This window comes from Anomaloglossus baeobatrachus, chromosome 4 (assembly GCF_048569485.1).
Source record: "Anomaloglossus baeobatrachus isolate aAnoBae1 chromosome 4, aAnoBae1.hap1, whole genome shotgun sequence".
Classification (NCBI taxonomy): domain Eukaryota; kingdom Metazoa; phylum Chordata; class Amphibia; order Anura; family Aromobatidae; genus Anomaloglossus; species Anomaloglossus baeobatrachus.
The window spans coordinates 627,927,492-627,939,765 of NC_134356.1; the positions used below are offsets into that span (position 1 = coordinate 627,927,492).

A 12,274-nucleotide genomic window follows, 5' to 3' on the forward strand; every position below is an offset into this window, starting at 1 on the left:
ATATTTATTATCATCTTATAATAAAAAAAAAAGTTTTTATTATTAATAATAATAATAATAATAATAAGTTTTGCTTGTCGACATTTTCCAAGAATCATAATATTCTAATTTTTTGGGATCTTGTGCTGTGTAAGGGATTTCTTGAATCCTGAACTGACATTTTTACCAATACCATTATGGAGTAGATCTGATATTTTGATTTGTTTTCCTAATTTATTTGCTTCCTATATGTGGATATTAAATGCCGCTGTCGGTGATTAACAGCAGCATTTAACTGATTAACAGCAGCAGGTGGATCTTGGATCCACCCGTGGCTGTTAGAGGCAGTTGACAGCTGATTAAATCAGCTCGAGTTGGGAAAAGATGTGGGCTCAACGTGTAAGCTTGCATCAAAGGCAGGGACACTGCCAAAATCGTAGAAATACATCATCGGTCATATAAAGCATTTTAGACATCACTTTATAGCTAAAGATTGACCCATAGTTTTTCAGATAATGTTGGACATCCCAGTATGCCATTGCACCCATGCTTTCTCAGAAGCAGCAGTCCCACCATCGGTAGTCTTCCAACTCCTCCAGCAATTTCCCAATGAAAAAAGACAAAAAACGTACAAGAGATAGTGTACTGCGACACTTTTTATTCCCATATACTAAAAGTGGTATTAAAAAAAAAATATATTAAATTAAAAGAGTGTCATCTCCACAACGATGGAGCTGCAGATAATTGACAACATAAAGTGTCCAGTTGTGCGCTTGGCTTGGTCTTTTGATCCTTATGTCTTCTTCGACTTCGGGTCCGGCATCTTTCCCTGGTTCTGTCCCCGACTTATTCAGTTACATTCTGTTGCTTGACCCTCATATTCTCTAAATTATGACGTACACTAAGAATTTTTCTAGGTTAAATACTCTATGGAGTGTCTGTTCCGTTGCTGTAGATCTAGCTTAATGCCAGCAGAGGTCCGTCTCTCTTGGATAGAGCTTCCACTTTTTGGCGCTGTGGAGTGAAGGCTTCGGAGTCATTTAAAATATCTCTATAGATAAAACAAAAGTTCTTAAACACGGAATTAAAATCCCCAAGGCCAATATGGAGGAATCCTTCATCTTAGAGAAGATGGGAAAGGTTTTCTTCAGTTAATAATTACTTGGTCTTCATCGCCTTCAGCTCTAGAAAAGAAAAGTTAGGACAAATAAAGGTGACCGCCATGGAACTCAACAACGCAGTATGGCCAACAGGCACGCGACATGGTATGGAGTGGAAAAAGGTCAGAGGGATGAGAGAAAAAAAAATCATAAAAAGATCAGAGAAGATAGTGTAAGTATAGAAATTGGTCTCCTCAATTAGAAAAAAAAAGCCACCCATTGAAGATAAGTCCAACTCAACCAACCTTGCCACATGACTTGGGATTTTTAGGCAAAGCCGATCCTTCTCCAAAAAAAAAAAAAAAGGAAGAAGAAGAAGGAGAAGAACCCCCACCTGGAGATAGATGTTTCGGCTTGTGGCAAGGGTGAATATGCAAAGACCAAAGCAAAGACCAAAGCAAAGACCAAAGCAAAGACCAAAGCAAAGACCAAAGCAAAGACCAAAGCAAAGACCAAAGCAAAGACCAAAGCAAGGAAGGGGTTTTGTATCATCTCTAAATATCTGTGCATATAAAATAGTGATCTGAGGTGGTGCTACCATAAAGATAAGTTACCTATGACACATACCATTAACAAAAGGTTAAATAAGATTTAACAATAAAGAAAAAAAAAATTTTCTCAACTATACACTAACCATTAAACCTTATACTAGACTCCGTATAAGCTCTATCATTCACAAACGGTGATGGCACATATCACCTCCATCCCCTCCCTTCACAAAGCACAGAAAGAGTGACAAATAGCCTTTAAAAGAAAGGGTTAAGGGCCGATACTTACGGTTGGGAGCAGCAGCAGCAGAATACAGAGCAGTTGGCAGAGCTCGTGCTTCTGAATTTCCCCGAGCTGGGGCTGTCCTTACACTCAGCTATGTACTGATGGAGCGCGGATACATTTTCTTCTCCAGCATTCTGAAACTGGGGACCAAAGAAGTCATAATTCATCGAATAATAAAACCCCCAAAAAAACAGTAAGACTTGAAACAAGCCAAGACATTCATAATAATAATAATAATAATAATAATAATTGATCATTGATCATCATTTACCCTAAAATAGTTACCTTGATGGTCTCGTAGGCTCCAGTGATCAAAGCAATGAAAAGACTGAGCACCATGTAGATAAAAAGACTGATGAAGGTATAGAGGTAAAGCTGGCTGAACATCCACACTAGGTAGCTGCTGTTCTGCATCTCCGAGAAGGTGACAAACATGTCGTCACCATTTATAAGGGAGAAGAGGCACTCTGACACCATCGAGAGGGACCGAAACTGGGAGGAAAACCACACTGTTACTACATGATGGGAGGACAGGGACAGAACTAAGGGTGGAGGCGTGGAGGGAAGACTTCCTCACTTTGACATGGTAAGGTCCCAGCACGATCCATCCGCAGAAGCAGTATCCCAGATAAATCACAGCCGCACAACAGCAGAAACGGATGACGTTGGGTAGAGCCACTCGGAGTGTAACAATGAGAATCTAAGAGGAGAAAGGAAATGTGTGAAACGAAATTGGCAAAATATAACGAAGAACATGATATGACGGCATCTCGATCTCTCATCAACACCAATGGTGGAAAAAGGTTTTGACATAAACAAGCAGATCCATTACTGATTGTCAGTGAGAAACCTCAAATGATTAGGAACCTTCTTGGTTCCTTTAGAGGCACACATTATCTATGCACTCACCAGATCATCTGACCACACGTGAGGATTACTACCATATAGATTAAGTCCACATGAAGTCCAGGATCCATTTACAAATAAATACTCACATTATATTTCTGAAAGAAGCTCAGATATCGGATAACTCCGACCCAAACCAGCAAGGTCGAGGTTCCCAACAGGATGCTGCAGACATCGTAACTGGCAAAAGTCTAGAACACGGGATGACAAGGCAGAGAAATGTTGTAAGGGCCGAATCGTAACAAAACTTTAGATTCAGCAAGCGACTTACGACCACACAGTGTCAAGGCTTTTAAAGGATTGGACCCTAAAAGGAAAAGCACCTAGACATGACAACATATCTAACTTCATGAAGGCCGACATTTTGCGGGAGTCCATAAATCCTTATAAGCGCCACAAGGGGAGTGTTTATAGAAGTGCAGACAAAAAAATGGTGCTATGCATATGAGGACCAGGGTCTTATCACTCTATTTTGCCTCCATTTAACATACACACTGAGAAAAGCCATAGAAAAGCTTAGGATATTGCCATAATGACTAGATGGAGGACACGCTCTCTGTGTGACGATGGAGCTCTACAGACACGTTTTTCTTTCTTGGTGTATAGGCCAGGCAAACCTGTCCTCAGAGCTGATTTTTTTTTCCACCGAAGTTCAGCAGTAAAATACACGAATACAACCAGTTTTGTTGCGAATTTCACTCATCTACAATCGAAAGTCACCAATAGAGATGGGAGTATCAATTCATAGGACTCCGATCAAACGGCAAGGTCGGTAATTTGTGACCGGTGGAAGCAAGGCCTCCAAATCTTCTTACCTCCTGGTATTTTTGGGTCATTTTTTGATTAGACATCACGTTTTATCACACCACAATGGATCTACTCTGGCCCAGATAATCAAACAAGATCCCGAAGGCAAGAGGATTATCAATGGTCACAGATTACTGCCAAAGATGGAGGACCAGAGTCCTGTGAATGAATTCTACCATCTTTAGATGCTACAGGATTTAAGATTCTGTAATGCAGGTCGATTTCTGAGAGATCTCCAGAGAGTAATGATGAAATTTAGTAAAGTCTCTTCTTTATTAATGCTTCATTATTCTGCAGATCTTTGTGTGCAGGTGGCCTAAGAATAGGGCCTCAGAGACGTACAGGATGTGCACAAAACACGTGAGATCAGCAACACTCGCATATGGGACATACCTTGGATTCGATCCCAATCTTCATCACTGTCCCCGACAAAGTGAGGATATCGCTAATAATCAGCAGCAGGTACCAGCCATTCACAAACTCCAGCCGGTCAGACAAGGAAACAGCCAAGGAGTGACGAGTCTGTACAAACGTAGCAAATTCCTACAGACAGAAAGGCTCCATCAGCAAAACACCGAGTAATATGACCAGCTACAGCCCAGGCAACCATACACGACACACTGAACCTACACTCTGCAGACGCAGGCCCCGTAAGATGGATCTTGCGCACAGGATGAAGGAGAGGATGCAGGAAATTATCACAAAGACGTCAAAAGCCAAACGAGAATGGTTGTCACCTATTGGAAGATATGGCATGTTCACATACAAGCACTTGGTACACATGGGGCCAGCAAGCCGGGCCAGCTCAAGAGCGAGCCAGAGAGGGGCCGGGGGCCGACTCAAAAGCGCGAGCCGGGGGCCGACTCAAAAGCACAAGTAGTATAACTTGAGATCCAGCCCAATGTTTTCAGATATCGAGGGTTTGTGCTGCTCCTCACCTCTTCCAAATACACTTGGATCCTTGCATTCCTTAATTGTTGCATCGTTGTCCAATTGTATTTTTACTCTCCCGCTGTGCGCTTGGTTATCAAATAGGATCTGCAGAAGACGGACATTATTATTAATAACATCTATGGCTGAATACATAGGCGATCACATCGGATCTGTGCGGCTGTTCTCGCCTCCTCCACAGCCTGGCACCAGTCCTGATAGGACATTACTCACAGTGATTGTGAATGTGTAACAGTCCGGGATCTCGTTATTAATAATGGTCTGTATGTTAATTGCCTTTAGCTGAAATTGTATGGTAATGTTGATCAACCTAAGAGAAGGAAAGCGAAATGATAAGAGATTAAAAGCAGTGTTCACATCTTAGTGATCACTGGGGGCCAAACCTCTGGGCCCTCCGCAACAACGCAGAGAATGAAGGGAAGACAAAGCTGTGCGAGTAGGGCCAGAATCGCAACATAAAAAGGAACAACTTTTGAGGGGGTCATTTTATGCACCTGCGTTCTCCGGGTTAAGCTGGGTTTACACACTGCAACATCTCAAACGACATCGCTGTAACGTCACCGGTTTTGTGACGCAATAGCGATGTTGTTTGCGATGTTGCAGTGTGTGAAACTTATCAGCGACCCGGCCCCTGCTGTGAAGTTGTAATCATTACAAATCGTTCAGGACCATTCCTAGGTCCTTTGTTTCCCGCTGTGCAGCATGAAGTTTCAGTGTGTGAAGACTTTGCAGCGACTTTGTTAGCAACTTCCCTTTCAAAAGGCTGCTTATCAACGTCCCCAACAACCAGCTAGGTCGCTCTGCAGGTCCGGATCGCTGTAGAGTTGTTGGCCAGGTTTGCCTGTTTGAACGCTCACCAGAGACTTAGCAGAGACTTAGGGAGGTCGCTGTTGCGTCACCAAACCGGTGACGTTACAGCGATGTCCTTTGCGATGTTGCAGTGTGTAAACCCAGCTTTAGTGGAGTCCACATTAAGTGATGGCCTAAGCCTTTAGCTAAAGATATACACAGATACACACTAGTGATGAGCAGACTCGCAGATAACCAGGACCGGTGGGACCCTGTTATCTGGTTTTCAAAATCCAAGCTGGATTCCGGTCCCCGTATAAGTCTATGCGGACCAGAATCCGGCGATTAAAAATGTTGGTAGAAGGGATAAGGGGATAGGAGCAAACGCACTGTACGTACTAAGGCTCAGGGGAAGATGCACGCTGCTTCCAGGCCCAGCATTCACTTTAGGGGCCACTCATTACTTTCATTGCATATGCACTGCTTCCCCTGCCCACCGGCCGTCCTAGTGTCTGTGATTGGTTGCAGTCAGACGAGCCCCCAGCCTCTGCAACCAATCACAGGCGCTGTCTGCGGGTCTATATCATACAGTGAAAATAAATTAAAATATTTTAGAGTCCCCCATATAATGATAAACAGCACAGATAAAGCATATAGCTACAGGCTGCAGCCCCCAGCAGTGCGCTTATCCTGGCTGTGTAGCAAAATAGGGGGTAGCACATTACACTTTTTTTATTTAAATAAAGAGAATTTTGTTTACTTACCGTAAATTCTTTTTCTTATAGTTCCGACATGGGAGACCCAGACCATGGGTGTATAGCTTCTGCCTCCGGAGGACACACAAAGTACTACACCAAAAGTGTAGCTCCTCCCTCCGAGCATATACACCCCCTGGATGACCAAATATAGCCAGTTTAGTGCAAAAGCTGAAGGAGGACATCCACCCACAAGTAGAGATAGAGCAAAACCCGGAACAACCGGAGCCTCTGTCTACAACAACAGCCGGTGAAAACACACGGAACAAGAACTGCCAACAGGCAACAGGGAGGGTGCTGGGTCTCCCATGTCGGAACTATAAGAAAAAGAATTTACGGTAAGTAAACAAAATTCTCTTTTTCTTCATCGTTCCTTATGGGAGACCCAGACCATGGGACGTCTCAAAGCAGTCCATGGGTGGGAATAAACAGAAAACTGAGAAGTAGGCAAAACCTAACTTCACAAATGGGCGACAGCCGCCTGAAGGATGCGTCTGCCCAAGCTCGCATCTGCCGAAGCATGAGCATGCACTTGGTAGTGCTTTGAAAAGGTGTGCAGACTAGACCAAGTGGCAGCCTGACAAACCTGCTGAGCCGTAGCCTGGTGCCTGAAAGCCCAAGAGGCACTGACAGCTCTGGTCGAGTGCGCCTTGATCCCCGGCGGGGGAGGCACCTGAGAACTCTGGTAGGCATCGGATATGGCCGACCTAATCCAACGAGCTAGGGTCGGTTTAGAAGCCAAGAGACCCTTGCGCTGACCTGTGGTCAGCACAAAAAGAGAGGTGCACCGCCTAAGAGCAGCGGTGCGTGACACATAGATCCGGAGCGCCCGCACCAGATCTAAAGTATGCAACGCTTTCTCAAAGCGATGAACAGGGGCCGGACAAGGGGAAGGCAATGAAATGTCCTGGTTAAGGTGGAAAGGAGAGACCACCTTAGGAAGAAAGTCCGGAGTCAGACGGAGAACTACCTTGTCTTGGTGAAAAACCAAAAAAGGTGACTCCGAAGAGAGCACGGCCAAGTCAGAGACTCTCCTGAGAGAAGTTATGGCCACCAGAAAGACGACTTTCTGTAAAAGTCGAAACAAAGAAACTTCCCTAAGAGGCTCAAAGGGGGGTTTCTGTAAGGCCGTGAGGACCAGATTAAGGTCCCAGGGATCCAAAGGCCGCCGGTAAGGTGGAATGATGTGAGATGCGCCCTGCATGAAGGTGCGCACCTGAGCCAGTCGGGCGATACGCCACTGAAAGAACACTGACAGAGCCGAGACCTGTCCCTTAAGGGAATTGAGGGATAGTCCTAGCTGCAGACCGGACTGTAGAAAGGACAGGATGGTTGGCAAGGAAAAAGGCCAAGGAGCATGGCCGGAAGAACGACACCAGGACAGGAAAATTCTCCAAGTCCTGTGGTAAATTTTTGCCGAGGAAGTCTTCCGAGCCAGAGTCATAGTGGAGATGACTTCGGGAGGAATGCCGGAAGCCGTCAGGATCCAGGACTCAAGAGCCACGCCGTCAATCTGAGAGCCGCAGAATTCTGGCGGAAAAACGGACCTTGAGAGAGAAGGTCTGGGCGGTCCGGGAGATGCCACGGCACCTCTACGGACAGACGGAGCAGGTCTGGGTACCAAGCTCGCCTGGGCCAGTCTGGGGTGATGAGAATGACCCGACGGCCCTCCATTCTGATCTTGCGCAGGACTCTGGGCAAGAGAGCTAGAGGGGGAAAACACATAAGCCAGACGAAACTGGGACCAATCCTGAACCAGCGCATCCGCTGCAAAGGCCTGAGGATCGTGGGAGCGAGCCACGTAAACCGGGACCTTGTTGTTGTGCCGGGATGCCGTTAGATCCACTTCCGGAGTGCCCCACTTGCGGCAGATCGACCGGAACACTGCTTGATGCAGAGCCCACTCGCCGCTGTCCACGGTTTGACGGCTGAGATAATCTGCCTCCCAGTTTTCCACGCCTGGGATGTTGACTGCGGATATGGTGGACTTGGAGTCCTCCGTCCACTGAAGGATGCGTTGAACCTCCAACATTGCCAGGCGGCTGCGTGTCCCGCCCTGGTGATTGATGTAGGCAACTGCTGTCGCGTTGTCTGACTGGACTCGAATGTGCTTGCCTGCCAACAGGTGGTGAAAGGCTACGAGAGCTAGGAGCACAGCTCTGATTTCCAGCACATTGATCGAGAGGGCTGATTCGGACGGAGTCCAAATGCCCTGTGCTCGGTGGTGGAGAAATACTGCTCCCCAGCCAGAAAGACTGGCATCCGTGGTGAGGATCACCCAGGACGGGGTCAGGAAGGAGCGTCCCTGAGACAGAGAGAGAGGCCGAAGCCACCACTGAAGAGAGCTCCTGGCTTGTGGCGACAGAGCCACCAACCTGTGCAAGGAAGAAATCCGCTTGTACCAACAGTGGAGAATGTCAAGCTGCAGAGGACGCAGATGGAACTGGGCAAAGGGAACCGCTTCCATTGACGCCACCATCTGACCCAGCACCTGCATAAGGTGCCTGATGGAATGACGGCGGGGCCTCAACAGAGAGCGCACCGCCAGATGGAGGGACTGCTGTTTGACTAAGGGCAGCTTGACAAGTGCCGGCAGAGTTTCGAATTGCATCCCTAGGTACGCGAGTTCTTGGGTCGGGGTCAGAGTGGACTTGGGCAGATTGACAAGCCACCCGAATTGAACAAGAGTGGCGAGAGTGAGCGAGACACTCCGATGACAGTCTGCGCTGGATGAAGCCTTGACAAGAAGGTCGTCCAGGTAAGGAATTACTGCCAACCCCTGGAGGTGCAGAACCGCAACCACTGCTGCCATGACCTTGGTGAATACTCGAGGGGCCGTGGCTAACCCGAAGGGGAGGGCCACGAATTGGAAATGTTCCTCTCCGATTGCAAAACGTAGCCAACGCTGGTGCGAAACTGCAATTGGCACATGCAGATAGGCATCTCTGATGTCGATGGATGCCAGGAAATCCCCTTGGGTCATTGAGGCAATGACTGACCGCAGAGACTCCATGCGAAAATGCCGCACCTGAACATGCTTGTTGAGAAGCTTGAGATCCAGGATGGGCCGGAAGGAACCGTCCTTTTTGGGGACTAGGAACAGATTTGAATAGAAACCTCTGAACCGTTCCCTGGCGGGAAGCGGTACACTTACTCCGTTGGCCTGCAAGGATGCCACGGCCTGAGAGAAGGCGGCGGCCTTGGAGCAGGGGTGAGTTGACAGAAAAAATCTGTTTGGCGGGCTGGAAGAGAACTCTATCCTGTAGCCGTGGGAGATGATATCCCGCACCCACTGGTCGGAGACGTGTTGAAACCACACGTCGCCAAAGTGGGAGAGCCTGCCACCGACTAAGGACGTTGCTGGCTCGGCCAGATAGTCAAGAGGAGGCTGCCTTGGTGGCAGCAGCTCCTGCGGACCCTTGTGGACGCGGCTTCTTGCGCCAGGTGGGCTTCTGGTCCTTGGCCGAGTTAGTGGACGAGGCCGAGGGCTTAGAGGATGACCAGTTAGAGGAACGAAAGGAACGAAACCTCGACTGGTTCCTGCCCTGGACAGGTTTCCTGGCTTTAGTCTGTGGCAAGGAAGTACTCTTCCCGCCAGTAGCCTCCTTAATAATTTCATCCAGCTGTTCACCGAACAGCCTGGACCCAGCAAATGGGAGCCCAGCAAGGTACTTCTTTGAGGAAGCATCCACCTTCCACTCACGAAGCCACAAGATCCTGCGGATAGCGAGGGAATTGGCGGAGGCCACCGCAGTGCGGTGAGAGGCCTCCAGCATGGCAGACATGGCGTAGGCTGAAAAGGCTGAAGCCTGGGAAGTTAAAGCAACCAATTCAGGCATAGAGTCCCTAGTGAGGGTATGCATCTCCTCCAGAGAAGCAGAGATGGCTTTGAGAGCCCACACTGCTGCAAAAGATGGGGAGAACGAGGCCCTGTCGCCTCATAGACAGACTTGGCCAGGAGGTCAACCTGGCGGTCAGTGGGATCCTTGAGTGAGGTGCCATCAGCCACAGATACAACTGTCCGGGCTGAGAGTCTAGACACCGGAGGGTCCACCTTTGGTGAGAGAGCCCACTCCTTGACCACCTCAGGTGGAAAAGGAAAACGGTCATCAGAACCACGCTTAGGAAAGCGTTTGTCAGGACAGGCTCTGGGCTTGGACACAGTGGCCTGAAAACTGGAGTGGTTAAAGAACACACTCCTTGGTCTCTTAGGCAAAGTAAACTGGTGCTTTTCTGCCAGAGAGGGTTGCTCCTCTGATACTGGCGGATTGAGGTCCAGTACAGTATTAATGGACGCAATCAAATCACTAACATCTGCATCCCCCTCAGTCAGATCAATGGGGCACATAGAGGTAGCATCTGAGCCCCCAGTAAAAACATCCTCCTCGTCCTGCGAATCGGCTCGTGAATCGGAGCCGCGGGACGAGGAAGGAGAGGGGTCCCTGCGTTTCCTTTTAGGAGGACGGGGTCTGGGAGCAGATGAAGAATCCTCTGTGAGCTCTGGAGAACGAGCTGAAGCCGCAGAGGCACCCTGTGAAGGGGGCTGATGCATGCTCAGCAGAGTCCGGGACAGCTCTCCCATGGAGTCAGCAAAGGACTGGGAGATAAACTTAGTAAACAATTCTACCCAAGCCGGGGGTTCAGCCACCAGGGCCGGAGCAGCCTGAGGGACCACTGGGGAGACTCCAGGCTGAGGCACCACCATGTTAGAGCAGGCATCACAATGTGGATATGTGCTCGGTTCAGACAGTACGAGCTTACATGCAGTGCATATTGAGTACAGCCTTGCAGCCTTGCTCCTAGTGTGAGACATGCTGCTGAGGTGGGGGCTCTGCAGTAAGAACACACTCCTTCAGAATGACCCCCAGAGAGTGTATAATAAAGTCCACAACCAGAGGTTGTGGCTTACCAGACCGAATTGTGTGCCCTCCGGATCCCACAGCTCAGTCCCCCAGACAGGTTGCAGAGATGCAGCTGCCAGCGCCGATCAGTGTGAGAACGCTGATAAAATGGCGCCGGAGTGAGGAGGGGGGCGGGGCCTAGTCCAAGAGCGGGAACCGGAGGGCCAAGGGGATATACAGGGGAGGGAAACATCTCCTCAGAGAGGAGTGTCCTCCCCTGTGCTGAACGGCCGGTGGGCGGCGCCGCACTGTCCCTCTGCATGACTGACATGCAGGGGCAGTGAAACCGAAAGTAGGCCGCAGCTGAAGCCGGGGACTAGATTTTACAATGCGGCCGGCGAGCAGGCACCCTCGGCGCGGTTCTCAGGGGAAAACCAGAGAACTGGCCGGAAATGTCACCAAAATAACTAACACACTCTCCCCAACAATAAAAAATGCAAGGGACCCCCTGACAAGAACGTCTCAAATACTTAGCTTGAGAGACGCAGGGCCCGGTCCCTGAGGGATGAGTGCTCCGTCCGGCAGGGTCCTGAGAGGGCTGCGGATGGAGACCGGTCTCCTGCAAAGCAGTGAGAACCGTGCTGGCTCCCACTTCAAGCCAGAGCCCGAGGGATGGTGAAGGAGCGCGGCATGTAAAGGCTCCAGCCTCGAAATCAACCTTAACAGCACCGCCGACACAGCGGGGTGAGAAGGGACATGCCGGGGGTCCAGCTTGGACCCGCTTTTCTTCCAACTCTTTAAAATCAAAAATCAGATGAGAATGCATGTGTGATCCTCCTGAACACAAAGCATTGAACTGGCTATATTTGGTTAACCAGGGGGTGTATATGCTAGGAGGGAGGAGCTACACTTTTTAGTGTAGTACTTTGTGTGTCCTCCGGAGGCAGAAGCTATACACCCATGGTCTGGGTCTCCCATAAGGAACGATGAAGAAAAATAATTTTAAAAAAAAAATATATGGTCCCCCCCCAATTTTGATACCTAGCCATTATAAAGCCCAACAGCTGGGGGCTGGAATTCTCAGGCTGGGGAGACCCATAGTTATTGGGAGCCCCCTCAGCCTAAAAATAACAGCATACAGCCGCCCCGAAATGGTCACTTTCAGTAGCCCCGCACTTCCCGGTCGGAACGGTCAGTGGTAAAGTGCTGGCGAGGTGCAGGGTACTGCCCTGCAATTTAAGCCAGAGTGCTTCAGGTCACCAGAGGTCATACCGTGGGAATCCAGGATTGACCTCCAGTGAGCTGAGTGATG

General features: G+C 48.9%; 1 protein-coding gene across 1 annotated transcript in view; it reads right to left on the reverse strand.

Moving 5' to 3' along the window:
- Window positions 1-608: 608 nt before the first annotated feature.
- MCOLN1 (mucolipin TRP cation channel 1) overlaps window positions 609-12,274 on the reverse strand; it is a 53,096-nt gene continuing 41,430 nt past the window's right edge. Inside the window, exons 6-14 of the mRNA XM_075346343.1 lie at window positions 4,791-4,887; window positions 4,565-4,664; window positions 4,257-4,363; window positions 4,020-4,169; window positions 2,909-3,010; window positions 2,491-2,613; window positions 2,199-2,405; window positions 1,917-2,053; window positions 609-1,163 (exon numbers count right to left, since the gene is read on the reverse strand). Coding sequence (XP_075202458.1) covers window positions 1,127-1,163; window positions 1,917-2,053; window positions 2,199-2,405; window positions 2,491-2,613; window positions 2,909-3,010; window positions 4,020-4,169; window positions 4,257-4,363; window positions 4,565-4,664; window positions 4,791-4,887 — 1,060 coding nt within the window. The 3' untranslated portion in view covers window positions 609-1,126. The remainder of the gene's footprint in view (window positions 1,164-1,916; window positions 2,054-2,198; window positions 2,406-2,490; window positions 2,614-2,908; window positions 3,011-4,019; window positions 4,170-4,256; window positions 4,364-4,564; window positions 4,665-4,790; window positions 4,888-12,274) is intronic.